Here is a 27,632-nt window from a genome sequence, read left to right as displayed (position 1 = left end):
CTAGGACCCATGGGTCATGGGTGACCGTGGGGCACAACACTACGGACCCCGGCCAGTCTAAGAGCTACTCCGTCCATGTGGCAATATGGCAGAAGAGTGAATGCTTGGGAAGCTAAAGGTACCTCCCACACCCTTGACTGTGGTTCCCTTCCCTGGATACTCTTCATGCTACCTTAGAGACTCCCTGCCTCTCCACCTCTAAGACTCTCTCCCTTCCCCCTCAGGGCCACCCACTGTGACTTTAACTCCCCAGTACACACCTCTCTGGTTCACACCAGTCAAGCTGGCTAGTCTACCTGATTAAATACCTATCAGGGCCACCTGAAGTTTACAGCAACATCAAATCTCCATAATTACATGGCCTCTTAAATTTGGCAAATAGAGGTTTTGCCTTGAGTTTAACAGAAAGTTTGTCCTAGAATGCCATACTCCTTCAACCAAGGGCCATAAATGATGTGTAGTTTGTCAGACCAAGTTATCAGGAGAGGAAACAAGATATATTTTTTTGTTGCTCAGCATTCAACTTCAAAATACAGAAAGAAGGACAGAACCTAAGGTTAGTAGGAAGCTGTAAATGTCAACTGATCTCCCAGGTAGCTGAGGTTTTAAAGATTCCCAAATAAATGGCCAAACACATGCTTGCTTCCCTCCAAGCGTGGGGCCTCATTACTTCTGAAGTGGTCTATTCCTTCTGTGACCGCCTTTTAGGAAGGTCTTCCTTTTACTCCATCAGAATCTGTCCCCTTAGAAGCTTCCACCCCTTTCATTCCTGATTGACCAAAAGAATAGAAGATCCAGGGAGACAAAGGGTCAGATGTAAGTCATTACATTATATCTTCCTGGTGCTTCATAGACGGTACTTCCCAGAAAATCTTTTTATTATTGTTTTTTAAACTTCCAGTAAAATAAAAACCGAACCACTTGCACATGTAGAATGCTAAAAGAAAGTAATTTTATGTTAAATAGACGAAAAGCCTCTCTTGAATGAATACTAAACACATCTGCAAACAGTTTATGGTATGGAATTTGTTTGAATCTTCTGGGTTCTCTGCCTCTATTTATACCTCAAGGCACAAAACAACAAAAGCAGCCTGGTAAAGCTCACAAGAGTAGTTAATGCCCAAGGAGAGAAACAGCAAACGCCAGGAGGCAGCTCGCAAATGCACTCTTAATATTTATTAAGCCAACAATAGTGTTTTGGGTAAATCTTATTAACGTAATACACAAAGTTCTGGGCAAATGAAATTTTAATTCATTTACATCCAATGTGCCTACAATCCACATTTTTATTAAAAGGACAATAAGCATTCAGTTGAGAATGCTTGGAAATGGGAGGTTATTTTGAATATCATGTATTGCTTTTCTATCATTTAAGACTTAAAACTTCAAAAAAAATTACATAATGTGTTTAGAAAGCTCTGGTTGCAGCAGAATTCAACCATTTATATAATTTCTTCTAAAGGCTGTGGGAAAGGTAGGCAGTCTGGGAAATCACTTCAAATCTTCTGTGTGAGATATAAATATATATAATATATAAAGAAAACAAAATCTTGAGAACGAGGGAGTAAACAGCAATTCATCACCTGTGTAACGCTCATCACTGTTTGATGTGCTAAAGGCCTCTATTTATACAATCTCTAGCAGTTAAGGATGCAAACCACTTTATGGAAAACATTTTTTAAAAAGCACTTACCAATTAGCCAAAGATAAATTTGTTTATCTTTTCCTTTATTCCTATTCCTGGACTTCCCCCATGACCAAAGCCACAACGTTCCTTTTTATTTCTCGTGCCAGTCAGAGTTGGGATTGTTTGTTACTAGCACCTGGGAGTATCTTAACTGGGATCACTCACTTGATGATGCCTTAGGGGGTCTTGTTACACCCACCAGCCCGGGGCCCTTCTGGCAGCAGCTACCGCGCCAACCCTTGCCTCCGGATCAGTGCCAGCTTCCTGGAGTCAACCCCAGGCAGAAGCCAAACAAAGCAGCTGTGCGGCCTCCTCTGAAAACTTTTAAATAAAGGGCCTTCTAGAACTGAGTTCTATTAAAGAAACTCACTATTTCTATATTGTTTCACCAACTTTAATGTGCTTAAGGAGTCACTGGGAGTCTTGTTCAAAGATGCAAATCACAATTCAGGAGTCTCAGGTGGGGTTGAGATTCTGCATTTCTAACCAGCTCCCAGGTGAGGCTCATGCGGGTCCGGAGTCCACATTTTGAGAAGCAAGGCCCTAAAGCAGCGGCCTGAAAGCCCAGCTGCACGTCAGAATCAACAGGGAGCTTGGGGGGGCAGGGAAACAATAGCCCACGGCTACCTGGTCCCCAAAGCCAGGGGCTCCCATGCAACAGAGTCTGTGACAGCAGGGAGGAGAACCCCTCTCAGCAGCTCTCAATCTCTAGCACGTGACAGAGTCACCTGGACAGCTTTTTAAAGCCCACAGCTGGGCCCTACCCCCAGATTTCAGATTCGGTCGGTCTGGGGTCAGGCCCAGAACCTACATTTCTAACAAGTTCCTAGGTGATGCAGATACTGCTGGTCCGTTCACACGGAGAGACCGGACCTAATGCTAAGGTTAACGACTCTAACCGACTTCGGTTTCCACGGAAAACACACACTTCTATGTGCAAATTGTATTCTATCAATGCTCTGGAACATCTATGTATCAGGGACACGCTAAGAGGGGGAGGGGAGAATTCATACTTCCACTCCCTCACTTTCTAAGAGTAGTCTGCATGCACACTTCATACTTTGAAGAGACACATTTAACCCTGTTGTTGCCAAATTAAAAAAAACAAAACGGCGATGTTGAGTTTTATTCTAGGTATTACAGATTTGTTAGGGTTAAGAGCGTATGAATCATAGCAAATGGTTCATTTTAACAGCTTGCTCAGAATAATCCTTCTAACTCTACTGTGCGACAGATACACGTTAAGCGGCAGTTTCTCAAGGGTCAGCACTTTAATGTTATCCTGCAGAGTAATTTTTAAAAGCTTTGAAAACTCTAGAATTCTTAAACAAGGTTTTTTGGGGGTTTTTTTCGTCCCGAGTCAATTAAAGATAGCCCCTTTTATTCAAGGGATGGAAAATTGTGTTTCAGAATTGAGTGAGGGCAAACATGCTCCCAAATTAGATATCCGAACAAAGTAAACTATGAATAGATTAGATAATGGGCTGCTGCTTTTTTACTTAGGCAAGAACTAAAGACCACTCCGACTTCTTATTCACAGGATAGCCTAAAGCACTCTCTCTTCCCTACTTCAACCCCGGAAACAGTAGAGTTCCATGGAATTAATTCGACTTGAACAAGGTCCAAGTAGCTGAGCTGCAGTAATAAAGGATAAACTGAAGAAAAGGACAATCATTAAGACACGTGTGTAGGGCTTACACATGATCAGTAACTGCAGACAAGTTCTAGGCCACAATCCCAATCAGTAAAACACAATCTCTCCGTTCAAAGCATGAACTCAGGCAAATCTAATAAGCTGACCAAACATGCTTTTCTGCAACCAGGCCAAGGGGACAAGCATCCTTTGTTCCACTAAGGAAACTTTTTGAAAGGAAAGGGAAATGTTTCCATTTTTTTCTAAGACACCCCCAGATAGGTTTCATTTATACATATATAATCTTTGTGTAAAGAGCATGTCTCATAGCCCACCAACGTAATTATCAAGAAAGTATGAGCCAACAGAAAAAGAGGAGAAGCGCAGAAAAGGAAGAAGCCGGGAGCAAGCACGTCCTCTTTCACAGGGCTCCGGACCCGGACGGGAGGCAGGGCAGTCCCGGGAAGCCGCTGCATTCCACGGGCTTTGGCCACAAGCAGTAGGGAACGTGGTTTAACGAGACAAAAATCTTACCCGCTAGACTTCCCTCTAAGCTGGAGGAGCCCCAGAAGGCACCCAGAGCACTGGTTCTCAAACCTTCTGAAAGCTTTGAAGCACCTGGGAAGCTGTTACAGCCAGCTGGCCCCTCCCCACCGTAGAGTCTGATTTAACTGGTTCTGCGTGGTGCTCAGGCGTCCACAGCTTTTCAAAGTTCCCCAGATGAATTTAACGTGCAGGAAAGGGTGAGAGGCAGGGATCTAAAACATGCCCCTCACTCTCCAGAGCTAAGCGCTATAGGGGCTACAACACCTTCTCTTCACCAAAACACAACAGCCACGGCAAGAAAAGAAAAAAGAGGAAAGAATGCGGCCTCCTTTTTTCTTTCCCATCACCCTGTCTTTCCCATCTGGTCCTTTTTCTCAGTCTCGGGTTCAAAACCTCCGAAAAGGAGCCCTTCTTCTTGGATCAGCACATCGAATCAGCCATCCATTTCAATCAGCGTCAACACAAGACCAGTGCCGACTCTACACCCAGCGTGCTTCGAAACGCTGGGCGTGCAGGAACTCATTAATCCTCACAGCATCACCACGAAGTGGCTCCTGGGACTAATCTCCTATTTTACAGATGAGAAAACTGAGGCAGACAGAGACTAAGACACCTGCCCGAAGTCACCCAGCCGGACACCTGCAGAGCTGGGAATTTAAAGAGACCCCATGAATTCCACTAATTGGTTCCCCCATTACCAGACACAAGTTTGTGGAGAGAAGCCATGAAAGTGACAGGCTCCTTGTTGGTAAAGGAATCAGAACATGTGTGGCCCAGAATGTCTGGCCAAGCAATGCAAAGGAAAGGTCTGACACGTCACTGTTGGGAGCTGCACCCGTTGGACCATATTAAAAAGTGATTATGCATTTAAACACTTTCACTAATCTCTTGAAAGATGATAGTATCATGGCAGGGCTATTTAAAGCTTAAAAAAAAAAAAAAACCCAAGGATCTAACTTCTGCTAGGTCACCTAAAACGCAGTCATGGCAAATGACCCCACCAGGCAGTGTAAGACAATTATAGACAAGAATGGAAGGTGCCTATCAGGGTTCTAAGTGCACAGTAGGACGTCTGCATAGTAATTTTCAATGTCAGTGTCCTTTAACAAAATTCATTTCTTAAAAATATCACCCCACAGACTTATTTTTTGAAGAACTATGATGCAAATATATTTGCGTTGTTACACTAGGATTTACCAAAGAAGTATTCAAGAGAAAAATGCTGGGAGAAAAGACAACCCTACATCCAACACTGGCAAAAGGAACTAAAGCTTCTACCTGAACCAGAAGTGCCTCCACCCCTCTTTTCCTGGAAGGCACTAACCTGTTTATTTTTAGTATAAACCTCCAAGGAATGCTCTTCTTCCCTCATAAAATGAGGTATTTTTTAATCCCATAAAATGTGGTATTAATTCATGAGGACTTTACTTCTAATTTTGATTCTTATCTCCAGGAACCTTTCATCTCCTTTTCTGTCTACAAGTCTCCACAATCTTCCTACAATTTGCAAATCAACTGGACTTCAGCTCCTGGTCTCCCCAGATCCCAGGGCTTTCTGCTCTCTTCCCCTAATTAGCCAGAACGGTCACAGATAATAACAGAGGCTGCCGGAGCACAATTTTTGCTGCAAATTGAGAAATTATCTAAGCATCATTTTAAATTATTCATCTTGCAGAGAACACATTAAGCACACTGATTCAGAGCATAGAACATATAACGTATGTTCCATTTGCTATTTCATTCGGGCATCAAACATGGGCCAGGACTAAGTATATCAGGTGCTAATCATTAATGTGAGGAATGAGGAAGAAGAAGAAGCCAGAAAGGGAACATTTTATGGTAAGAAAAAATTACTAACAAATCACTGATGGCCTAAGCCCAACATTATAACTCTACCACTAACTAATTATGTGATCCTGAACAAATCATTTAACCTCTCTAGATGTGTTTCCTCTTAAAAGTCAATTCCCACTCGAAAATCCATTGTTACATAATGAAAAAGCAGAATCCAAAAGAATACAAGGAAAATCATCCCAACACTTTTATACCTCTTTCATTCATCAGCTAAGACTACTGATCTTTCCCAGATACGTAAGGTCCAGTTCTTGCGTTTCAGAGCCCAAAGTTTATGGAGTACGGAAAATTAGACTGGATGAAATGTAAGGTTTCCTTCTCTGCAGATATAAACATCAATAAGTTATTCAGGTTCTAAACAATTTCTTACTCTTTGTGTCTTTTGTACATTTTAATACTCAGAAGTCTTTCCTTGGAGAACAGGTGGGGAAAGAGAAACAAATGTGAAAGTCAAGTATCTTCAGGTCATCAATAAAATTCACACCATGCCACTTCAGGGAAGGTATTGTTCTTGCTTTGCTGGGAAAGCAGTGACTTCTCTTCTACAAGGGGTTCTTCTTATCCTTCTCAACTGCAGATGTAGTTCTTTGGCAATTTGATTGCTAGGTATGTCTAACTAGATTCAGATAAAAACTAACGCATATTTTACATGTATATGGGCCCAACCCATTGTCAACTACCCGAAATAATCAAAATGTAGGTGATAGCTGCTTGAAGGCAGGTATCATGTCATAATTCCTTTTTTAACTTGCAAGACCAGCAAAGAGCTTCGTCCTTGGCTGATGTGCCGTAACATGAGTTAAGTCTTAACGGACTGACTTACCAAACGTGAAACCTCATTCAATAACCAATCAACACAATTACAAAATCTAATCAAATCTAGGGCAGTTCCCCCCTGCTATCTGAAAGTAGACGGTTCACATGAAACCTTTCGTAAACCGAAATGGCAGAAAGCAAAGAAGCCACTACCTGTCATTTATATGGAAAAACTTTTGAGCCTTCCCAGACCCAAAAAACAACCTGTCTTAGGCTTTTCTGATACCTTAGGACACATCTTGCTAATGGATGCACAAAAGAAATCAAGATAAAGCACAGACGATCACAGACACAGCTCAAAGCTACGGTGGCCTGATGCTGAGATGCTGAGTAAAGTTCCTGGGGAAGGAGCTTGGGGGGGCCGCTCTTGCTGCTTCGGGTACACGCTGCCTCCATCACAGCTCACTGCAAAACACACTGAGCACTGTTTTCATTTTTTGCCTTTTTTCATAGAAGCAAAAATTCTCTTCAGATTTTCTTTTGGTTAGTGCAAACAGGTAGTAATGTACATCTTTCATAAAAGTGCAGTGGCCTAATGTGAACTTTAAAAAAAAAAAAAAAAGCAGGAGGATGCCTAAATAATGAAGTAAAAATACTCACCATTTTTTTTTTTTTAGATTTATTTATTTATTTGACAGAGAGAGAGAGACAGCGAGAGAGGGAACACAGCAGGGGAGTGGGAGAGGAAGAAGCAGGCTCATAGCGGAGGAGCCTGATGTGGGGCTCGATCCCGGAACACCGGGATCACGCCCTGAGACAAAGGTAGACGCTTAACAACTGAGCCACCCAGGCGCCCCAATACTCACCACTCTTATCTAAATGAATTCAGAAGTGGGATAGAACTAAGGTTAAGATTTTAATTCATCAGCAAACCTAACAGATAAATCAGTGTTTACAACATAAGATTGCAATGTTGACCTTCTTGAAGCATTTTACAATTACAATCCCAAGTCCTATGTTAGATTTTCAAGTCTTAACTGAATTTCCAACTTGTGTACAAGTCTATTTTGAGTTTTAGCTGAATATAATTCAGGAGACAGATGATGGCAGAAGGAAAAAGTATAATTCACATCACAACCTGCCTGGTAAAAAATAAACTGGTCATAAATTTGTGAAAATAAATGTCCCTAGGGTCAAGGGTGAGAATGCAAATGAGAAACAAAAAACATATGCATACATATTTATGCATGTATAATATATCCCAGAACCACAAACTGAAAGCTACAAGGAAAGAGATTCAAATGCACTTAAAACACCTACTATGGGTCAGGTTTTCGTATTAGAAGTTTTCAGTCATTATAGAAGTTAATCTTCAAAATAACCAAAAAGGCAAAATATTATAATCCCCAGTGTCACAATGAAAAAACAAGCTCAGAAATGACAAGAAACGTCCCCAAGGTCACGTGGATTTCAGGTGGTCAATACCAAAACCAAACCCAATATGCCTGATTCTAAAACCCTTAAGATCATCTCCTGTGCCATCTCAATTTGGGAGAGCACAACACTGAATCCTGACAATGCTAGAACGACACGTTCATATGGATTAGAATCTGTCTATGTTATCACCCATACTTTACTGCACTGTCACACACCTGTCACCCAGGCAACTACACTGTTGCCTAACAACTCAGTAAACAGCGATCTTTTGGTTCCTAAACATGTCAAGTGAACTGAGCCAGCAGCACAGATGTACTAACCCTTATATAGTAAACCCTTGAGTTAACCAGATATTAGAGACCCTTGTATTAACATTTGTATAGTCTTTTATCACATGTTTTCTGCATCTATTGAGATCATATTACCTCCCTTAAACTGTTAACTGCGTTGCTTTTCTGATGTGGAAGCATGACTTGGATAAACTACTTGGATTCACCGTTATTCTTTTAATAAGCTGCTGTTTTTAGTTTGAGAATATTAAATTTAAAATTTTGTCATCGTAAGTGAAGCTGGCCTAGGGTTTGTTTCCTACACCCTCCTTGTCTGATTTTGCCATAGAGTAATGCTAACCTCAAAAAATGAAAAAGAACAGATTCTATCACTCTCTAAGCTCTGTCACAACAATTGTTCCTTCAAGGATCAGCAGAACGTACTTGTAAACCCCTCTAGGTCTGGTGCCATTTTTTTTAATTGAATTTTTTGTTGACATAATTGTAGATTCACGTGCAGTTATAAGAAATAATACAAAGAGATCTCTTCTACCCTTTATCCAGTTTCCCCCAATGGTAACATTCTATAAAACTATAGTAAATATCACAACAAGGAAATGGACACTGATACCATCCACCAATCTTATTCAGTTCCTCAGTTTTACTTGTACTCCTTTCTGTCTGTGTGTGTATGTATATAAAGTTCTAAGCAATTTTATCACAGGTAGAGATCGATGTATACATATATAAATTTATTTAATATAACCTTAGTTTCACTATATAGTTTTATATCAGACTTTTTGTCTATTATAAAGTTTCCAAGTTATAAGCATTCTTCCCATACATTTTTAATGGCTATATGGTATTTAATGTTTAATTTAGAATTTTTTATTTAACCAATCTTCTCTTATTGTACGCTCAGGTTGTCTCCTTTCAACAATAACCAATGACCTCTTCTCATCATCCTCTCACATCATCCACATTTAGAGAAAAACTGAATACAAACATATCCCAAATATCTCAACATTGAGCTAGGCCTCCCCAAATCAGGAAAGAGAACCCCAGCTGTGAAAGCGCAGGCTCAATCCTGCCTATCCTGGGCCACTCCCTGAGTGGGAGCTAACCAGGTAAGCCCTGTAGCATACAGAGCCCCCACTCTTTAAGGAGACAGAAAATCATGCATCAGAGTAATAGTAACTAACACAGGACATAAAGCCTGGACATGCCTTGTGTGAAAAGCTGCTACCTCTTCTGTCTCACACCATCCTGAAAACCTTATTTAGAATATTCCATTACACCGAGGAGAAAACTGAGCACAGAGTGATTACGAAACGTGCCCAAGGTGACACAGGGGATTCAAACCCACCTCCAGTGACCAGGCTCTGAGCCAGTCTACCACACTGCCTACTCATTGAGATTTCCTGCTTGGTGTGGTGTCCACAGCACTTCCACGGGGCTCCAGTGCTACAGAGATGAGCCAAAGGGAAGGTACCAGCTAAAGGCCCCTCTCTGCAAATGGACGTCTGGGCTAGAAACCAAATGAGGAGCCTGAGACCCCTCAGTGACTTAGGCCTTAAAAAGCCCTTCACGTTACATCAACAAGTCATGTTGTCTCTGTCTAGAGTGAAAGTGAATTCGATCACATCCGCTGGTCTTGCTGCTACACTGGCTTATATCAGAAAATAGATGAGAAAACACTAGACATTAGATCATGGACACTCAGGGCCATGTATGCAATCTCAGTACATGATGAATACTCAGTTCAAGTTAACAGATTACCCTCAGCTATTCGAAATGACTCCCCTCTCAGTAATGCGAATGAATTCCCTGCTTCAGTAAATAAAATAGTAAGTATTTGGCAGGAGCTTAATAATTACTTATTGATTAGGTTAATCTTAACATTTCTCCAATCTTACCCTGAAGCATATAGAAAAACTAAATATTAAGGACAGAACATTCTTCTAGAACTCCATCATTTTATAAATGGGGAAACTGACACCCCACAGAAATTAAGAGAATTAACTCCACGTACGTAAAACCTCACTTGTGCCCTAAATATTGTACATTTATTTTTACTGTCTTTATATTTAATAATACATCATATGAAACTACATATTTAACCTTTACTCGTTTGTGGTAAGACCTTGAAAAAAATAATTTTCCCTTAATAATTGGATATCTCATTCCACATGCCATTCTTATGATGAGACTAAACTCTATTAATTGCACATACTCCTTAAATATCAGTACTATTTGTATTTAATATACCTGTATAATCATAAAAGGAAATAAACATCCAAATGCTTTGTAAAGGGCACATTTACTGCATCTTTGTGACATTTTTGACAAAACAGATTCAACAGTAGAGGGAAAAAATGTGAAAACATATCTTGTCTTTAACAACACTTTCCATAGCTTGGAGTCCAAGACTACGAGCTGGCTCTCACATCATCGACTACATACCAGTTGGCCTCTCTCTGTTAATATGAAATTCAAATGGGAAATCTCCAAAGACTTCACGGTTTCTCCCCTTCTCCCAGTCCTACCAATTCTTTGAGATACCCAAGAAAAACAGACATTCACAATTCTATTTCGACAGTGTTCTTTCCCATTCAGAGGCAGTCACCCCTCTAGCCTCGTTGCTAAAACTAACGCAGCCCCAGAAACAGACTTGTCAAAAACGCTGTGAGATTTTTAATAGTAGGAGCTGAATCTCAAATTGCTAAAAGGAAAAATTTCATGCATTTCTACCCTTAAAAAATAAGACACTCTCTCTCTGCCCCCCCACTCCCCAACATTCCCTCACTACCCCTGCCACCTCCTTCTAGATGACAAGAGGCACTACAGCATCCAATACAGACAACACTCTCTCCTTCCCTGTGCCGGAATCTCAACGGAAGCACACAGGAGGAAGCCTGGACGTAGACCAATGTGGCAGGACTTGACTTCACTGTCTCGTTTATGCTTCACACCAACACTGCAATGTTGATGAAACTGAGGTCTGGTGAGTCAGAACTGGCAAACTAGCCCGGGTACATCCCCGGGTTGGTGGATTCAGTGGATCCCAGACCACACTGCTTTCAGTGGGCAGAGCAAGGCTGAGCTTGAGCAGAACCCACGAATCCAGACTGCCCTAGCCCCTGGCACCGGCCCTTAAACACGGAGCATCCACAGGTGCTTACCAAGCGCAGCACTGCACAGACGTCAAAGGCATAGCAATAAGGGCCCTCCCCTCATGTGACACCAATCTCAATGGAAGAGAAAACTGGCGTCTTAGAATGTCAGAAGGCTTAAGAACACCTGACACAGCTCCCTCATTTCATAGACAAGCAAACAGAGACCAAGAAAGGAAGAAGAAAACCACTTAGTACTTTCTGTGCTTCAAGCACCATTCCTAGGCTCCCTCATTACATGCTCACAATAATCATGTTATAAAGGCACTCAGATCCAAATTATACACACGTACATAGGTATTTTTTCAAGCAACTTGGAGTTTCAGTATCTTGTCCAAGTGCTACCACATTAAGTGGCAAAGTACCAGCATCTGAACCCGGCTTGTCCACCTTCCATGCCAAGCCCTCTGCGCTCTACTGTGGCCCCCAAGGTCACACAGCCACACACTGCTGGGAGCCCACCAGCTAACACAAAATGGCATATAAAGAAGGGGTAAAGTATGTGACCCAGACCAATGGTTCCCAAATGTGGCTGATTCGTTAGAATCATGTGAGGTGTTTCATGAAAATACAGATCACCCCACCCCCTTCCAGGCCACTGATTATGTTGGTATGAGATGAAGCCCTGAAATCTGTATTTTCACACACTTCCAGTGATTCTCATCATTCGTCTGCTGTACCATTTACAGAAAGATAAAAAACAAGGGCTCAAACACGAAAGACCATCTGGAGCTTGGGTCTGAATCAACAGAACGTTAAAGGAGAAACACTGAAGAGGAGGCTACGTCCCAGGAGCGATCATGACAGTGAGACCAGCGGCCAGTGGCAGAAGACATGATGGAGAGTGACCAAGGGGGGATGAGCAGGAAGGAGCACTATTACAAGCCTCGTATAAACCTGGCAGAGACGTTTAGACTCCATGCCATACAACAAGAAACGCGGAGGACTGTGGACCATGGGACACCATCAGAATGGTACAGGATAAATCGAACAGCCGAGCATCTGGACCAGGAAGGGCAACTACAAAGCTGCTGACGTAAAGGCACAGGTCCCAAGAAAGAGAAAGCTTCCTGGATCACTAGAACGTGAGCTCCAAGAACACAGAGCAGTTAGTGTGGTTTGCTCGATGCTTTATCCCAGGCACGTAGTTGGTGCCGAAGTGTGTTTGTGGAATGAACCACACATAGGTGGAGTGAGCAGTCCACTGGACGTGGAAGTCAACAAAGTGGAATGAGTCAAGGATGTCTCCAAGATTCACATCCAAAAGAACAGAATTAGGAGGATGGTACTGGCCCAAATGACTAAAAAAGGTAAATAAGAGTAGCTTATTTTCAGCAAAGTCTCTTCTACATTACTTCTTGCTTTTTTTTTTTCCTCTAGAACTTTATTTTGGCTTCTGCTCCATGAAAGAATTGGGTGATTTTGAGATACTGGAATGTACCGTTGATGGTGTCAGGAATGGCAGGACTTCTTCCATGGTGAGAGGGAAATGATGGCTGAGATCATTTAGCTTGATTTTTGGCAACAGAAAAGAGACAGTGTTGTGAGAATCTAAACTCAGATGACATTCCTCACATCATCTGTTGGATCACTGCCAGCTGACATGCCAATAACACAGTGGCTTGACCAGACTCCCTATAAACCCTAATGACAGAGTCATCTGTGTTCTGTGTGGCTCGCTCAGCCTCGGGGCTTTGCCAACCTGAGAAGACTCCGGGCCACCTGCGGCTGACCGGTCCAGTCTGTGGGCGCTTCTGAGGAGCTGAGAATTAGTCCTGCCCAGGAAAACACTTGGTGATCTTTTGAAATCCTTTCCAAACTAATGATTATTCAAGGAGCCATGTGAGTAATCGTGTTACACACTCCTTCAAAATGAGAGGTACCAGGTCCCAGAAGCAGGAATCAGAGGGCATACTCTAATTCCTTTAAGGACATCCATCTTTTTTTTTTTTTTAAGATTTTATTTATTTATTTCACAGAGATAGAGACAGCCAGCAAGAGAGGGAACACAGGCGGGGGAGTGGGAGAGGAAGAAGCAGGCTCTTAGCAGAGGAGCCTGATGTGGGGCTCGATCCCATAACGCCGGGATCATGCCCTGAGCCGAAGGCAGACGCTTAATGACTGAGCCACTCAGGCGCCCCTGGACATCCATCTTTTGCAAGCCTGATCTTACAAGATCTTTCTTTCTTAAATGATGTCTACCTACGGCTAATATCCAACTAAAAGAGAAACAGCCCTTGTTTTTATAAAATTCCCTAGCAAAAGTTGTTTCATTACCAGCACAGCCAAAATATTTTTTTTTTACAGAACTGAAAAAGGTTATATGGTTCCAATTTTATTTTTCTTCCTTTTTTAAAAAAAAAGATTTTACTTATTTATTTGAGAGGAAGGGGGGAGAGAGGAGAAGGGGGAGGGGCAGAGGGCAAGGGAGAAGCAGGAGCCAGACATGGGGCTCAATCCTGGGACTCCAGGATCATGCCCTGAGCCAGAGGGCAGACGCTGAACTGACTGAGCCACCCAGGCACCCCTTGTTTTTCTTTCTAATGCAAACTTTCCAAAGCCTGCCTTTCATAATGTACTGAGAGGTAACCCGTGAGTCCAAATGACTTGACAGTTTCTTTTAATTACACACATTGAAACACATGTATAAAATTCCATTAGCTCAAAACACTTCCTTTTCTTAAACATATTTCCAGTTCAAATTATGTATTTATAGCAGTGTGCAATATATTATTTCTAAAGGTAAACAGTCACTGTAAAAAAAAAAAAAAAAGAACGGATAGAAAAACAGCAGCATATCACTACCGCCACACTCTGTCAGTCCTTCCCCTCACATGGTGTTCCTGCAGTGAAAGCTGTAACCTGCCGGTGGAAAGTATGAATGCATGACCACGAACAGTCCCTGTGGTCTCCAGCATCCAGAAAGGAAGGGCCACCAGTTTCTTTTCACAGACAGCTTTGAGCCTTGTTCCCGAGAATCTCTGTGCCGCCCCCCCCAACCTCCCTTGTGCTTAGCATAAAACTCAAGAATTCACTAACTGCAGACATTTTTCCTTTCCTCCTTTTAAACACAGACTTTGAGCTCAGACAACCGCTACTTCTAACTCCCAGGGAACAGTTGTCGTTTTCACATTAAAATAAGAGATACTGGAAATAACATGCTAGAATAGCTAAGTGTTGAAAAATGAGGTCTTTCAACTTCACATACATTGAAGCTGCTATGCATCAAATGGAGACTAGAAGTAATTTAAATGGACGAGTGGCCACCCTGTGGGCTTTGAAACAGCCTAACAAAGACTTTCTGCTAGAGTGTCCAAATTGACATTTGAAAAATATCTAATCACCCTTTTGGATGATATTCCAGTTACTGAAGAGAGTCTCTCCAACAGAGGAGCTCGCTGGGAAAGCATCTAATCCTGGTCAGAAATGAGAAATATTAGAACCGCAAAGTCAGAGTTCAGGGGAAAGGTGTCACCAGGGAGGAGCATAGTTCAGGCAAAAAGCTTCTTTACTTAAAGAGCACGGTCAGATTTATGCAAAAATCCAGAGAGCCAGAAGATAGAGACATTCTTTCTGGAGAATCCCCAAACAGTAACACTTGCTACCAAATCCTGAACAGGATTCAGCGAAAAAAGGACTTCCTTAACCCTGTACAAGCCCTTTAGGCAGGCTTCTCTTGAAAACCTTTAGAGGGTGTTCTCCCTTTGCCCTGTTTTGCAACAAGATGAGCAATCATGTTTTTTCTGAAATGAACAGAGAATTTCTCCCTTTCTGTGTACAATGAGCCAAAGTTCATAACTGGCTGGGAGATTACCAGTCCCAACGGATGAACCGATCATTTGCCAAAGAAAACTACTGCTAAGGCTCCTAGATCTGTTTTACAGCCCAAGCACCCAAATACGCATGTGGATAATTCTACCCGCTCTTCAATCTCAAGGAACGCTGGGGGACCGGCTAGCACACACACACACTCCCCACGCTGATGAAAATGCCCATCTGCTGCTCTGTGCCCAAGAGGTTATTCCATTCCTAAACTGCTTCAACTCAAAAGGCGGGGGGGGACGGGGAGAAGGGGAAGGGAAGTAACACTCCAAAAGCAGGGGGAAAAACTCACGAAACCACCCCTGGGCAAGGCAAGAGGTGGCAAAGGGAGGAGATAAGGCAACTAGAAGGGCCAGAACAGCTGCGCTCCCAAACCGAAGCCCGGACGGCACCGAGGCTGCAGACAGAACCGGGGGTGCTGGGCTTCCACCTAGCGGGGCAAAGCTCGGGGCACCCAGGTAGGGGCCGCCACCGACAAGAAGCCCAGGAGGCAGTTCCCTTCAGAGGGCGCTCATTGGGCGACGTAGGGAAACAAGCTCCGGCCCCAGAAACGCAACCCAAAGGAGAACCCAAGTTCCCACAGCCGCGGCCGGGAAGGGAGGCTGGGTACTCGCAGCCCGCCCCCGCGGGAGAAGAGACTCCTCCGGGCCTGGGAAGCACCCCTGCCAGGGTCCGGGAGGGCAAGCATGGCAAGCTGGAAGTCTCGGTCCCCGAAGGGCCAGGCGACCCGAGGTCGAGCTTGGCGTCCCCCGCACCACGCCTCGCCCTGCACGCTCCACCCCAGTGTAACCCGTAATAACACGTCCTCCGGCCCCTAAGGGCCCGCGGGGCCGCCCCGCGCCCCTCAGAGAGGAGGGGGTCGCCGCAGGACTGGGATTCCAGGGGCCGGGGCCCCAGCATTTTGCCGCGCGTTCCGTGCACCCCCCCCCCCGCGGGACCGGGGACTGGGCCTCGGGGGATAGGCAGCCTTTCCACGGAGTGTGCTCCCTCGCCCTAGCCACCGAAAACATCAAACAAAAGAACTTTCGCAAACTTTCCGGACACTCTCAGGTTTCTTAAATCGGGATCCCATCTCCCCAGAACTAGCCTTCAACCGACTGGGAAAGCTAGCTAGCGTGGGGGGATGGTGTGTGGAGGAGGGGACCCCAAAGTTTCCAGGTTGTCCCTGGGTCTCGCCGAGCGCGCGGAGGGGGCGGGTTCCCTCGCTGGCCCTCCCCTGGCTGCTCTGGCCACCCTTTTCCCTGGGTCCGTCTCGGGCCACGCAGCAAGACCCCTGCAAGGGCGAAGAAGTTGGGAGTGACTTCAGGGGCCTCTGCGGTTAGACAAAACTGCGATTCTCGCGCCCTCATCCCCGGGGACCTCGCGACAACTCCGGCGAGCGGCGCTTTTCTGCGGCAGGGGAAAGCAAGGGGGAAAGGGGTGGAGGAGCGAGCGCATTTGTCCCAGTAGATTCCCGGGGGCCGAGCGCCAAGTCAGGGGGTGGGGGGGAAGGGATCCCCCAGGCGGCGCTCCCTAATTCCCCGCGGGCGCTGCGGACTCTCCTCGGCTGCGAGCCCCAGAAACGGCTGGCGCTCCCCCCTCCGAGTCCACTCACCGACTCCGCCGACACGCAGGCCACCAAGCCCAAGGCGAGCAGGATCCAAGCGCGCCGCATATTCCCCGGGGACCGGCTGCTCTCGGCCGCCGCTTGCAACCAGGGCGAAACGAAGCCTACTGCCTAGCGCCCGGCACAGCCTGTGCGGAGAGATCCGGGCCGGAGCAGCCGCAACGACCGCGGCTGGGGCTCCGGCACTGGGGCTCCCGGCTCGGGAGCGCTCGCTGGCTCCTCCTGCGCCTGCTCCCGCCGCCCGCGGCTGCGCCCCGGGAATGCGGCGCCTTCTCACTTGTTGGTTTCTGCGCTCCCGAAGCCTAGTTGTTGCTCCGGGGAGGCTGCTCTTTCGAGCTCTTCTGGCTCTGCTGCTGTTTTACTCCTCCGCGGACTCCTTCCCAGTGTCGCGGTTCAGTTGCTGGTTTTGAGGAATAAATTAGATGGCTTGGAATGTAGCTGCAGCTGAAGTTTGGGGGCAGAGCGGTAAGGGCGCGCGCTCCGCCCGGCTTGAGCTCCCGGAGTATCTGGAGAGGAGCGCGTCCGAGCCGGGCTAGTGGCTCAGCGGCTGGGCCCCTCCTCCTCTCCCTCCACCGCCTCCCTCCCCCGGTCCTCCTCCTCCTCCTCCTCTTCTCCTCCCGCTCCCTCCCTCCCTCCCTTGCCTGCTTCTCCCACCTCCTCCGGGCGTCTGGGGGAGAGGAGGCGGCAGTGTGACTCCCAGCTAAACCCGGGAGAAATTCCTACAGGATTACGCCCCGATTGGCAGCTTCGGGGACCAGTGGGCGCCGGTGGCTCCGCTCTGTGGCCGCTCTGGATCTGCTCGTCCGCAATCAGAGCTCCAGCGCTCCAAAGCTCCTTCATTTTCCCCCTCCCTCTCCGCTTTTCCTCTCCTTCATGCTCTTTTCTTCTCGGTTTTGTCCCTTCACTCTCACTTTTCTGGCGAGAGATGGGTGAAACAACGAGAACATAATTTAGCTTTTCTGCCCGTGAGAATTAGAACAGTAGAAAGAAACTGCTTTGAGAGTTGGAAAAACATACACAAACTTTACAGATGCCTTTAAGCATTGTGAACTGGTCATAAATCGCAACTTCATGAAAATCGTCTTTTAAAAGAGAAGACAATAAATGTAATAAACGTGCAGTAAGAGTATTTCCCACCCTCCTTAAACCCCCTTCAAAAAAAAATAATAAAAATTAAAAGAGTGAAGGAAGGCCCCTATAAACCCAAAATACAACACTTTCAAAGCTCATAATTTCATTAAGGACTTAAATACCATTTCTACCTCACACACAGTTTAAGCCCCTCAGTCATTGTATAGGCTCCATTTCAGCATAGGGGTGTTAAAGTTCGGAAGCTACAGATACGGCAATTTGATGAAAAATTGGATAGAGACACTGAATAATAACGGATAAAAGAACTTCAAAGAAAAGAGAGATAGAGTAATTTCTAGTTTAAAGAAAAATAAGGAATATGTATTTCCTGAATAGATGTAATTGATCAGAAATCTTTTGTGATGGAAACTTTTTTTCAATTTGGTGTCTATGGTATGTATACTGCAGAACTTGGCAAACACCTATTCCCTTCCAGTTTCTAACACTATTTTTTCTCCTGACTTATGGAGTAAATGAATTGTGGAACTATTCTGCTCCTAGAACACCCACTCCAGGAGACCAGGGACCTTTCTGTCATTTTCACCACTGTATTCTCATTCTTGGTATATAAAGACACAAATATTTATTAAGTAAGTTTTGATCTAAAACCCAGTCTATACTGCATATGAGTCGTGAACCTTTAAGATACACAGATGTAGATATATAGCTACTAGGCCATGGTAATTTTTGAACTTAGAATAAAATACAGTCATACTCTGGGAGTTAGAGTGTCTTAGTAACCTTTCACTGCAATAAACCTCAAAGAAAGAAATGAAGGAACCTGGAGAGTTAAAGCTCAAAGTCAGAGGCATCCAGCTCTTTGGTGTTGGGTGCCATCCACCAAGCTCCCCATGGACAAATCTAAGGCATTGACAGTCCAAGAGGTAATGTGGAGAAATAGAAAAGTGGGCAAAGGAGAAAAGAAAGAAAGGAAGGGAAGGGAAGGGAGGGAGGGAGGGAAGGAAGGAATCAGGAGAACTGGAAGTTTTATCATCAGATGCTTCTGACTCCACAGAAACTGGGCTGGCAACTGTGGGTCAATGTGTGTCTAGCTTGGTTTTTGGAAAGATGAACTACGGCCATAGTTTAAAGATGGATTCTTTGTGCCTTAAAGAATTTCATGAGATAGGGGAGAGAGGGCCTTCTGAAAGGAGTTTCCAAAGGAAAAAGCAATGTGAGGGAGATGCAAAGAGCCATAAAACGTTGCCTCTACCTCCAAAAGAGATCTAGCCTGCTTTTCAGGCTTTGGGCAAGGCCGCACCTCCCTTCTCCCCAGTAGTTACAAACATCAAATACATTAGAACGCCAGTGAAAGCGGGAAATGCACTCATTCGCTGGCTTTCTGAGTTATTGCTGCTTATCGGGGCATCTGCCCAGAAAGAAGCATGGTGGTGGCGCTCTGATTCAGCTGGGGCAGACCGGGATAAAAATAAATGAGCACATGCATCCGTTCAAGGAGCATATATGTCCTTGCGCCTGAAGATGTTCCCCCAAGCTCTTGGTGTTGATGAGACTCCCAGTGACTTGTTCTTTATAAATGATAACACAACACTGAGAGTATGTGTAATAAGGGGATGGTACCATTGTGAGAGTCACACAGTATCGGGTATTTGATAACAAGTAAATATTCAAATCTTATGTTCAAATACATTAACAGGTGTGACCAGGAGGATAATCTGGAGGTATAAACGGCGCTAATAGTAAAAGCATCTACACAAGAGCTGGGTATAAAAAAGTTGCCCATGCTGAGTGAGGGGGGGAGGGGACAAGGGATGTCCGAGGGTGTTAAGAATGTCTCAACTTGTAAATGACAAAGGTCTGTGTCTTAGTCTGTTTGAGCTGCTATAAGGAAACTATCATAGACTGGCTTCTAAACAACAAAAATTTCTCTCTCACAGTTCTGAAAGCTGAGAAGTCCAAAATCAAGGTGCTGGCAAGTTCGGTGAGAGCAGAATTCCCGGTTCAGAGATGGCTCTCTTTCTGCTGTGCCTCACATGGTGAGGGAGAGGGTGAGGGAGTTCTCTGGAGCCTCTTGGATAAGAGCACTGGTGCCATCCATGAGGTCTGCACTCTAGTGACCTCGTCCCCTCCCAAAGGCCCCACCACCAAATACCGTCCCTTTGGAGATTAGGATTTCATTTTTTTTTAATTTTATTTTATTATATTATGTTAATCACCATTACAGTACATCCCCAGATTCCGATGTAAAGTTTGATGCTTCATTAGTTGCGTATAACACCCAGTGCACCATGCAATACGTGCCCTCCTTACTACCCATCACCAGTCTATCCCATTCCCCCACCCCCTCCCCTCTGAAGTCTTCAGTTTGTTTCTCATAGTCCATAGTCTCTCATGTTTCATTCCCCCTTCTGATTACCCCCCTTTTCTTTATCCCTTTCTTCCCCTACCGATCATCCTAGTTCTTATGTTCCATAGATGAGAGAAATCATATGATAATTGTCTTTCTCTGCTTGACTTATTTCACTTAGCATTATCTCCTCCAGTGCCGTCCATGTTGCAGCAAATGTTGAGAATTCGTTCTTTCTGATAGCTGAGTAATATTCCATTGTATATATGGACCACAGCTTCTTAATCCAGTCATCTGTTGAAGGGCATCTCGGCTCCTTCCATGATTTGGCTATTGTGGACAATGCAGCTATGAACATTGGGGTGCATATGGCCCTTCTCTTTACTACGTCTGTATCTTTGGGGTAAACACCCAGTAGTGCAATGGCTGGGTCATAGGGTAGTTCAATTTTTAACTTTTTAAGGGACCTCCACACTGTTTTCCAGAGTGGCTGTACCAACTTGCATTCCCACCAACAATGTAGGAGGGATCCCCTTTCTCCACATCCTCTCCAACAATTGTTGTTTCTTGCCTTGTCTATCTTTGCCATTCTAACTGGCGTAAGGTGGTATCTCAGTGTGGTTTTGATTTGAATTTCCCTGATGGCTAATGATTTTGAACATTTTTTCATGTGTCTGTTAGCCATTTGTATGTCTTCATTGGAAAAGTGTCTGTTCATATCTTCTGCCCATTTTATGATTTGTTTATTTGTTTCTCGTGTATTGAGTTTGAGAAGTTCTTCGTAGATCTTGGATACCAGTCCTTTATCTGTGGTGTCCTTTGCAAATATATTCTCCCATTCCGTGGGCTGTCTCTTGTCCTGTGTATGGGGGTGGGGGAGGGCACAGGGAGGAGGCTGTAGGGGCACAAACATTCTGTCCACAGCAGCCTGTTTGTGTGTTTTGCTAACTGCAACTTCTTTTAACTGAATGAAATTCCATGAGATTTTGTGGCGTATAAGCTAACACACGAAATGTAGTAATTGATAAAAGCCAAAGCTCCTCCATAATGTATGTTTTCAGGTCCTCTGTTTGAGGGCTGTGCTTTAAGGGACGCAGCAAGTAAACTAGCAAAATCAATCACTCCCCAAATAGCTCACTGATTGCTGAAGGGATAAACAACCCACCTCAAGAATCTAGGAGGAAAATATAGAAGATGAACAGAATATAGAGACAGAAATGCAGACATGTAAATAAAAGGGGGGCGGTGAATTAAAAGGAAGAGAACACATGAGAAAATAGAAACGAAAGGTACTAGAGACATATTTTTCACCTAACCTGACGCACTGGACCTTGTCATTAGGGTACCTAGTGATACCACATTATCACCATGGACAAGCAGGGGCTGTGGTCCAAGGTGAGCTGTCATCCTAGGAAACCGCAAAGGGACAAAGATGCCACTTAGTTGTTTTTGGTTGTTCTTCACTTGCCATTCTCTGGAATGTAACCAGGGGTTTAGGCTAGAAATCTATTTAGTAGAATCAGCCCTGACTAAATTCACTTGAAAGGTGACAGAACCTGAGAATAAGAGGATATCCAGCCAGCCAACTATTAATTACCAATGCTAATAATGGCAAGTGAGCCGAGGCCCCGACAAAAATCTACAGGCCGTCCAAAAAAATCTGTTCTTAGCCTCAGTCTTTCTACTGTTCTCTTCATTCACCTCCATCATTCCTTTGCCAAGGGGGTTGGCTAATTTTTAAATTAAGAGTCATCGTCAAATCACAAGTCTGTGATTAAGGTCCACATCAAATTTCATCCTAAAATCAGAAATGGAAATTCTAAAGAAAACATTATTTATAGACTACATCGTTTGGGGGCATCATACATTTTACCTAAGAGCCATATTTGGATATATGAATTTAGCAAGGTTCCACAAGGGTATCTTCAAATTACTTGTATCACGTTTGTATATATCCAGTTGAATGGGAAAATAGAATCCTGGCTGATTTTATGTAAAATGCAGCTCTTGTCACTGCTATCTGTAGGCTATGACTTTGATGGCAGCTAGCTGTAACCGCACTCGCTGTTCTCAGATATTTATTCTTTCCCAGGCCCTGAAGGAGAGGCCTACAGACTGTATACTAAAGGGTCCCACACCCTCTTGATCAGCTTTGTAGACCAGGGCCGGGTGTGGGGGGAGGCAATTTATTAGCGGCCACAGGCCAATTAGATCCACCCTTCAGATCATTTCTGCCAAGGAGCTCAGAGTCGAGCTCCGCTGTATGTTGACCTGGGAGTCATCCAACACTTCCAAGGGGTCTTCGTGTGATGAAATAGAAAAGGCCAATTGATGTACAGAGGAAATAATAAAGCAGGTAAACAGAAAGAAGTAGAAATAGAGGACACATGATTCCAGAATAATGGAGGTTCCTGACTTTTTTTTCCCCCCTGTTCATTTTCTAGCTCTTTTGAGACCCAAATCAAATTTGTTCCTTTAGGATCTGTGAGATATTTTAGTGTCCTTAAGGTAAATTATTAATTTTTCTTAGGCGGTATAAGAGGGCTTTTGTTCCCAGTCAACAAATGATCCCAAAGACAGCGATGAAAATGAATCAGACTTTTGATAATCTTCACTCTGAATAGAATGAAGTCCTTACCGCTTAGTGCTGAATAAGGCCTATGTAGGTAAAGAACAGTCTTAATGAAGACAAACTACTATAAAAATTATTTTTAAAAATTATTTAGACTTGTGAGGTGAAAAAAAACTTTTAAAGAAGATGTTTTAATTATTAAATTACCTTAGGGGAAATACGTTCCTTGCTCAGTAGAGCTAGGTATCTTAACACCTCTAAAAGCAGAATAGAATACATTGAGATTTCTCTGAATAGAATGCTATTAATACCGGCATCACCTACAGGTTAATGCAGGAAATTATTTCATTGAACATTTTTCTAAAATATCTGGAGGGCAAAGTGCACAAATGTCCAGGTGCGAAAATGTTACTAAATTCTTTCAGGTAGTGAAATGTGAAACAGGTAAGATGGTCATGCCTGGGTGAGCTGTTAAGTAACCCAATACATGAAGGAGACATAATGCATCCTCTTACACCTGCTGTTACAGGAGTCCACACACTGCAGTGGAGAATAGCACAGGCTTTGTGGACAGACAGACTGGGGTTTGCTTCCCAGTTCCACCTCTCGCTGTGCTCAAAGAGGCCTTGACCCCTGAGCAGGCCACTGAATCTAAGCCTCGGTTTCCTCACCTGTAGATCGGAGATAATAGGGTGAATGTGGGGAGTCTATGAACTAATGAACGCGAACTATTTAGCGAATTACTTTAGTGACCTCCATATAAATGTCAGTTGTCATTAGTCGCATTTCCTCTGCCTGGAATAACCTATCTACTCACCCAATTCTTTGCCTGGCTAATTCTTACTTGCCCCTTCAGTGACAGTTTCGAAGTGTCCTCACTAGCAAATATTTGAGTGCCTACTGTGTATCACACCCCCCCTCCAGGTAGCCTTCCCTGAGTCTCCTAGACTGAATAAAAGAACTTCAAGACGATTCTCACCTATGAATTATAAGCTAGGATAGAATATTTGAGTATTGGTAAAACTTGCTGGTAGAAACATGTTATGTTGTGGCTAAAAGTATGAACAAAAAAACTGAACAGCGTTAGGAGGACATAGGAAACAAAAGTACCCACCATTCTCTCTTTAAAAAACCATGTGCACCGTACCAAGTTTAAACCCAAATAAAAATCTAGGGAAAGAGTATAAAATTCCAGCATGGCAAGTTCCAAAATAAAAGTGAAGAGAATTGGATTGTGAAAACAAAAAACCATCCCTCTGAATTCAGATGGAAATAAGAAAAATGCTTCTGGGAAGGAAAAAAATACTATCATGGAGTCAGAACTCAAAATGTCTACTTTCGCTCTTCTTAGAGCTAACAGTAACGTCAGGATAAAGGATGGGACGTTCTCCGCAGAACTCATCCCAGTGTTGCACGGCCAAAACAGCTCTTGCTTCCCCCACCCCTGCTCAGCACAGGCACACCCCAACATGACCCATGTGAATGAATCATCCCCTTCCCGCCCTTCTCACATAACCCAGTGGATACACACACATCCACGACACACAGGAGGGGTTTTTTTGTTTCGTTCTTATGTGTTTTACCACTGAACACTTTTTTCATCTTGTAGAAATTCCTCCGAGTCACTTGACTGAACTTCTATTCATTTTCTTAATGGCTGTGTATTTCCCTTTGGTGTGGGTATTTCATACTCCATCCAGCTGTTTCCCTGTGAAAGGCATTCTTTCTGTTTCCAGTTGTTTCCTACAAACAATCTTACAGGAAATACCTTTTATATATTTCCTTAATTAATGGTGATTTTCTTTCTGTGGGCTAGATTCCCAAGAGTAGGATTGTGGAGTTGGAGAGTATAAATGTGTTTAATTTTATGAGATGTTGTTTGACAGTTTTACAACAACACAAAAAGTTCTCACACTCCCACCAGTGATGTTTGAGAGTATCCTTTTCTTTCCTCCACGCCTCAGCCAGCAATCGGTGTTAGTTTTCCTTTTGGCCAGTTTGATAAGTATGAAGTGAGAGCTCATTGCTAGTGTTACGTGCATTTCCTGCCTACTAGTGCTTTCGAGCATCTTTTCATGTGTTTGTTATATTTGGAGTTGGTCTTCTGTGAACTGTCTGTGCACATCTTCTCACTTTTCTACATGATAATATGGCTTTTTTCTTGAAAGAGCTCTTATATGGTTGCTATTAATATATCAGTCTACAACTGTGATATTAATCCATCTTACATGTACTCTTATACATACTGCCATCTACTTCCAATTCTGTATGCTATCCATTGATCTGTGTGTCTATTCTCATGTCACACCATATTCATCTGATTACCTTGACAATGTAGGACCCTCTGATATTTCCAATTTCGCTATTCTTCCTAACTACACAGTTTGCTTTTTCTTTTCTTTTTCATGTTTTTCTTGGGTATTTTGGGGTATCTTCTTATCCATATAAGTTTTAGGATATATTAGACAAAATAAACCATTTTAGAATTCCAACTGAAATTCAACTAGGCTTGGGGCACCTGGGTGGCTCAGTTGGTTAAGCATCTATCTTTGGCTCTGGTCACGATCCCGGTTTCCTGGGATCCAGCCCCACATCAGACTCCCTGCTCAGTGGGGAGTCTGCTTCTCCCCCCTGCTCGTGCTCTCTCTTTCTCTCTCGCTTGCTTGCTCACTCTCTCTCTCAAACAAATAAATAAAATCTTTTAAAAAATTCAACTAGGCATATATTTTGGTTTTGGAAAAATTCACATTTTTCATGACATTAAGGCCTCTCAAGCCAGAAAATGTTATATTCAACTTTGTTCAGATCGTTAACTATTAGTTAATAAGGTTTTATAGTTTCTTATAGATCCTGTGAACTTCTTTTTATAAATATTCCCATTATTTATGTATACTTTGTCACTATTATAAGTAGGATTTCCCCTGTTTTCACTTAGTAACTTTGGGCTAGAAAAAAACTATTTTATCTTTTAATATTTACTTTGCATGCTATAATCTTAAAGATTCTTTAATTAATCTAGTACATTTTTCCCCTGGAGTCTCTTGGCTTTCTAGGTGTACAATGATATCATCAGCAAAAAGTGTGGTTTTAATATCTTCTTGAATGCCTATTCCAGTTATTTAACAACAGAAGTGCTAGACATGGTAATGGTGATAACAAGGTGTCTGGGCTCTAGCTTCCAATTTTAATGAAAACAATTTAGGGCCCTGTGTTTTATCATTTAGAATGACCGTTGTGGTTGGTTTGGGGGTAGTCTTCAGTAGACCAAAAATTTTGTTACTTATTATGAGTTTTTATTAGAAATGGTTGTTGAATTTTATCAAAGCCTTTCCAAGATTTATTAAGATGATTCTACGTGTTTTAACCCCTATTGGTTGATGTACTAGATTGTGTTGATGTTCCCCAAGGTTGATTTTCTAATAGTGAGTCACTGCCATGCTCCTTCAATAACACTTGCTTGATCTTAGTACAACTATTCTTGACAATATTTGCTAGTATTTTGCTTAGGATTTTGTGCATCTTCTTTGAAAGTGATAATGACTCTGTAATTTTTCATCTCATTTTCTACTTGATCAGGCAATGGCATTAAAGTTGGGCTGATGGCATAAAATGAACTGGGAGTTTTCTGGATTTCCTCTCTGGCCTAGACTAGTTTGAACAGCATTGAAAGAATCTGTTCTTTAGAGGCTAGATAGCACCACTCCAGGAACCCATTTAATGTTGGTACCTGTTTAGGTGGTAGCTCTTTCACCACCGTTTCTTCTGCCATAATTGAGTCTATTTAAGCTTACTATTTCTTCTTGGGTCAATTCGTCATTTGTATCTCACTAGAAAGTCATTATTATCCTCGTTTTAAAATTTATTGCCATATATTTGCTTCTGGAGGGATAAGCGTTCTCTTATGACTCTTAAAATTTCTCCTGCTTTCTTTTCTCATTCCTTACCTTGTCTCTGACAATTCTTTTTCATCTGGTTCTGGAGATTTATCCCTTTTGCTATTCATCTTCTTTAGATTAATGTTTACATTTACTTATCCTTACTCGTTTTGTGTTTGTTTGCTTTCTCTTTTATGTTCATCCTCTTACTCCTTTCTTTTGTTTTAAAAATTTCTTTTAGTTTCTTAAATGGAATTCTAAGTTCTTTTATTTTGTCTTTTTTAAAAAACATTTTATTTATTTCTTTGACAGAGAGAGAGAGAGCACAAGCAGGGGGAGCAGCAGGCAGAGGGAGAGGGAGAAGCAGGCTCCCCGTTGAGCAGGGATGCGGGGCTTGATCCCAGGACCCTGGGATCATGACCTGAGCGGAAGGCAGATGCTTAACAGACTGAGCCACCCAGGCGCCCCTTCCCCTTCTTCTTCTTCTTCTTTTTTTAATAATAAATGCACTTGAGGCTATGCATTTTCCCCTTAGGTAATTTGTTCTTTCAGTTGAAAAGCTTTTAAGGTTTTCTAGATGTCCTTAGAATTGAGGGGTTTTACCAGGATATACCTACATCCTTGTGATTTCTTATCAATGTACCTTTCAGTTTTCAGACTCAGGTCCTTCTACTCAAGTCAAAGTTTCCTTATTTGTTTCTTTAATGGCGGGTTTTTTGTTTTGTTATGCAATGCTTTAAAACAGCTAGTTACCTTATATATTTTGTCCAATTTTATAGTTGTTTATGATGGGTGGGCAAACTCAGTAGCAATTACTCCATTCTGGCCAGAAGAAGTGACATTACTTGATTTTTATAAGCTTTCATTTTGTTTTAATAAAATAAAATAATCTGTGGTGTTAATAATCAAACACTGGTTACCTTTGGGGAGAACAGTTAACTTTCATTGGTAAAGTGCTGTGTG

At 43.2% G+C, this 27,632-nt stretch overlaps 1 protein-coding gene across 1 annotated transcript in view; it reads right to left on the bottom strand.

The window, feature by feature from the left end:
- SDC2 (syndecan 2) overlaps nucleotides 1–17,324 on the bottom strand; it is a 104,530-nt gene extending 87,206 nt beyond the window's left edge. The window contains exon 1 of the mRNA XM_011227204.3: nucleotides 16,772–17,324. Within this exon, the coding sequence (XP_011225506.1) occupies nucleotides 16,772–16,831 (60 nt within the window). The 5' untranslated portion in view covers nucleotides 16,832–17,324. The remainder of the gene's footprint in view (nucleotides 1–16,771) is intronic.
- Between the last annotated feature and the right edge of the window lie 10,308 nt (nucleotides 17,325–27,632).

Source organism: Ailuropoda melanoleuca, chromosome 9 (assembly GCF_002007445.2).
Source record: "Ailuropoda melanoleuca isolate Jingjing chromosome 9, ASM200744v2, whole genome shotgun sequence".
NCBI lineage: Eukaryota > Metazoa > Chordata > Mammalia > Carnivora > Ursidae > Ailuropoda > Ailuropoda melanoleuca.
This window is presented reverse-complemented; position numbering and strand designations above follow the sequence as displayed.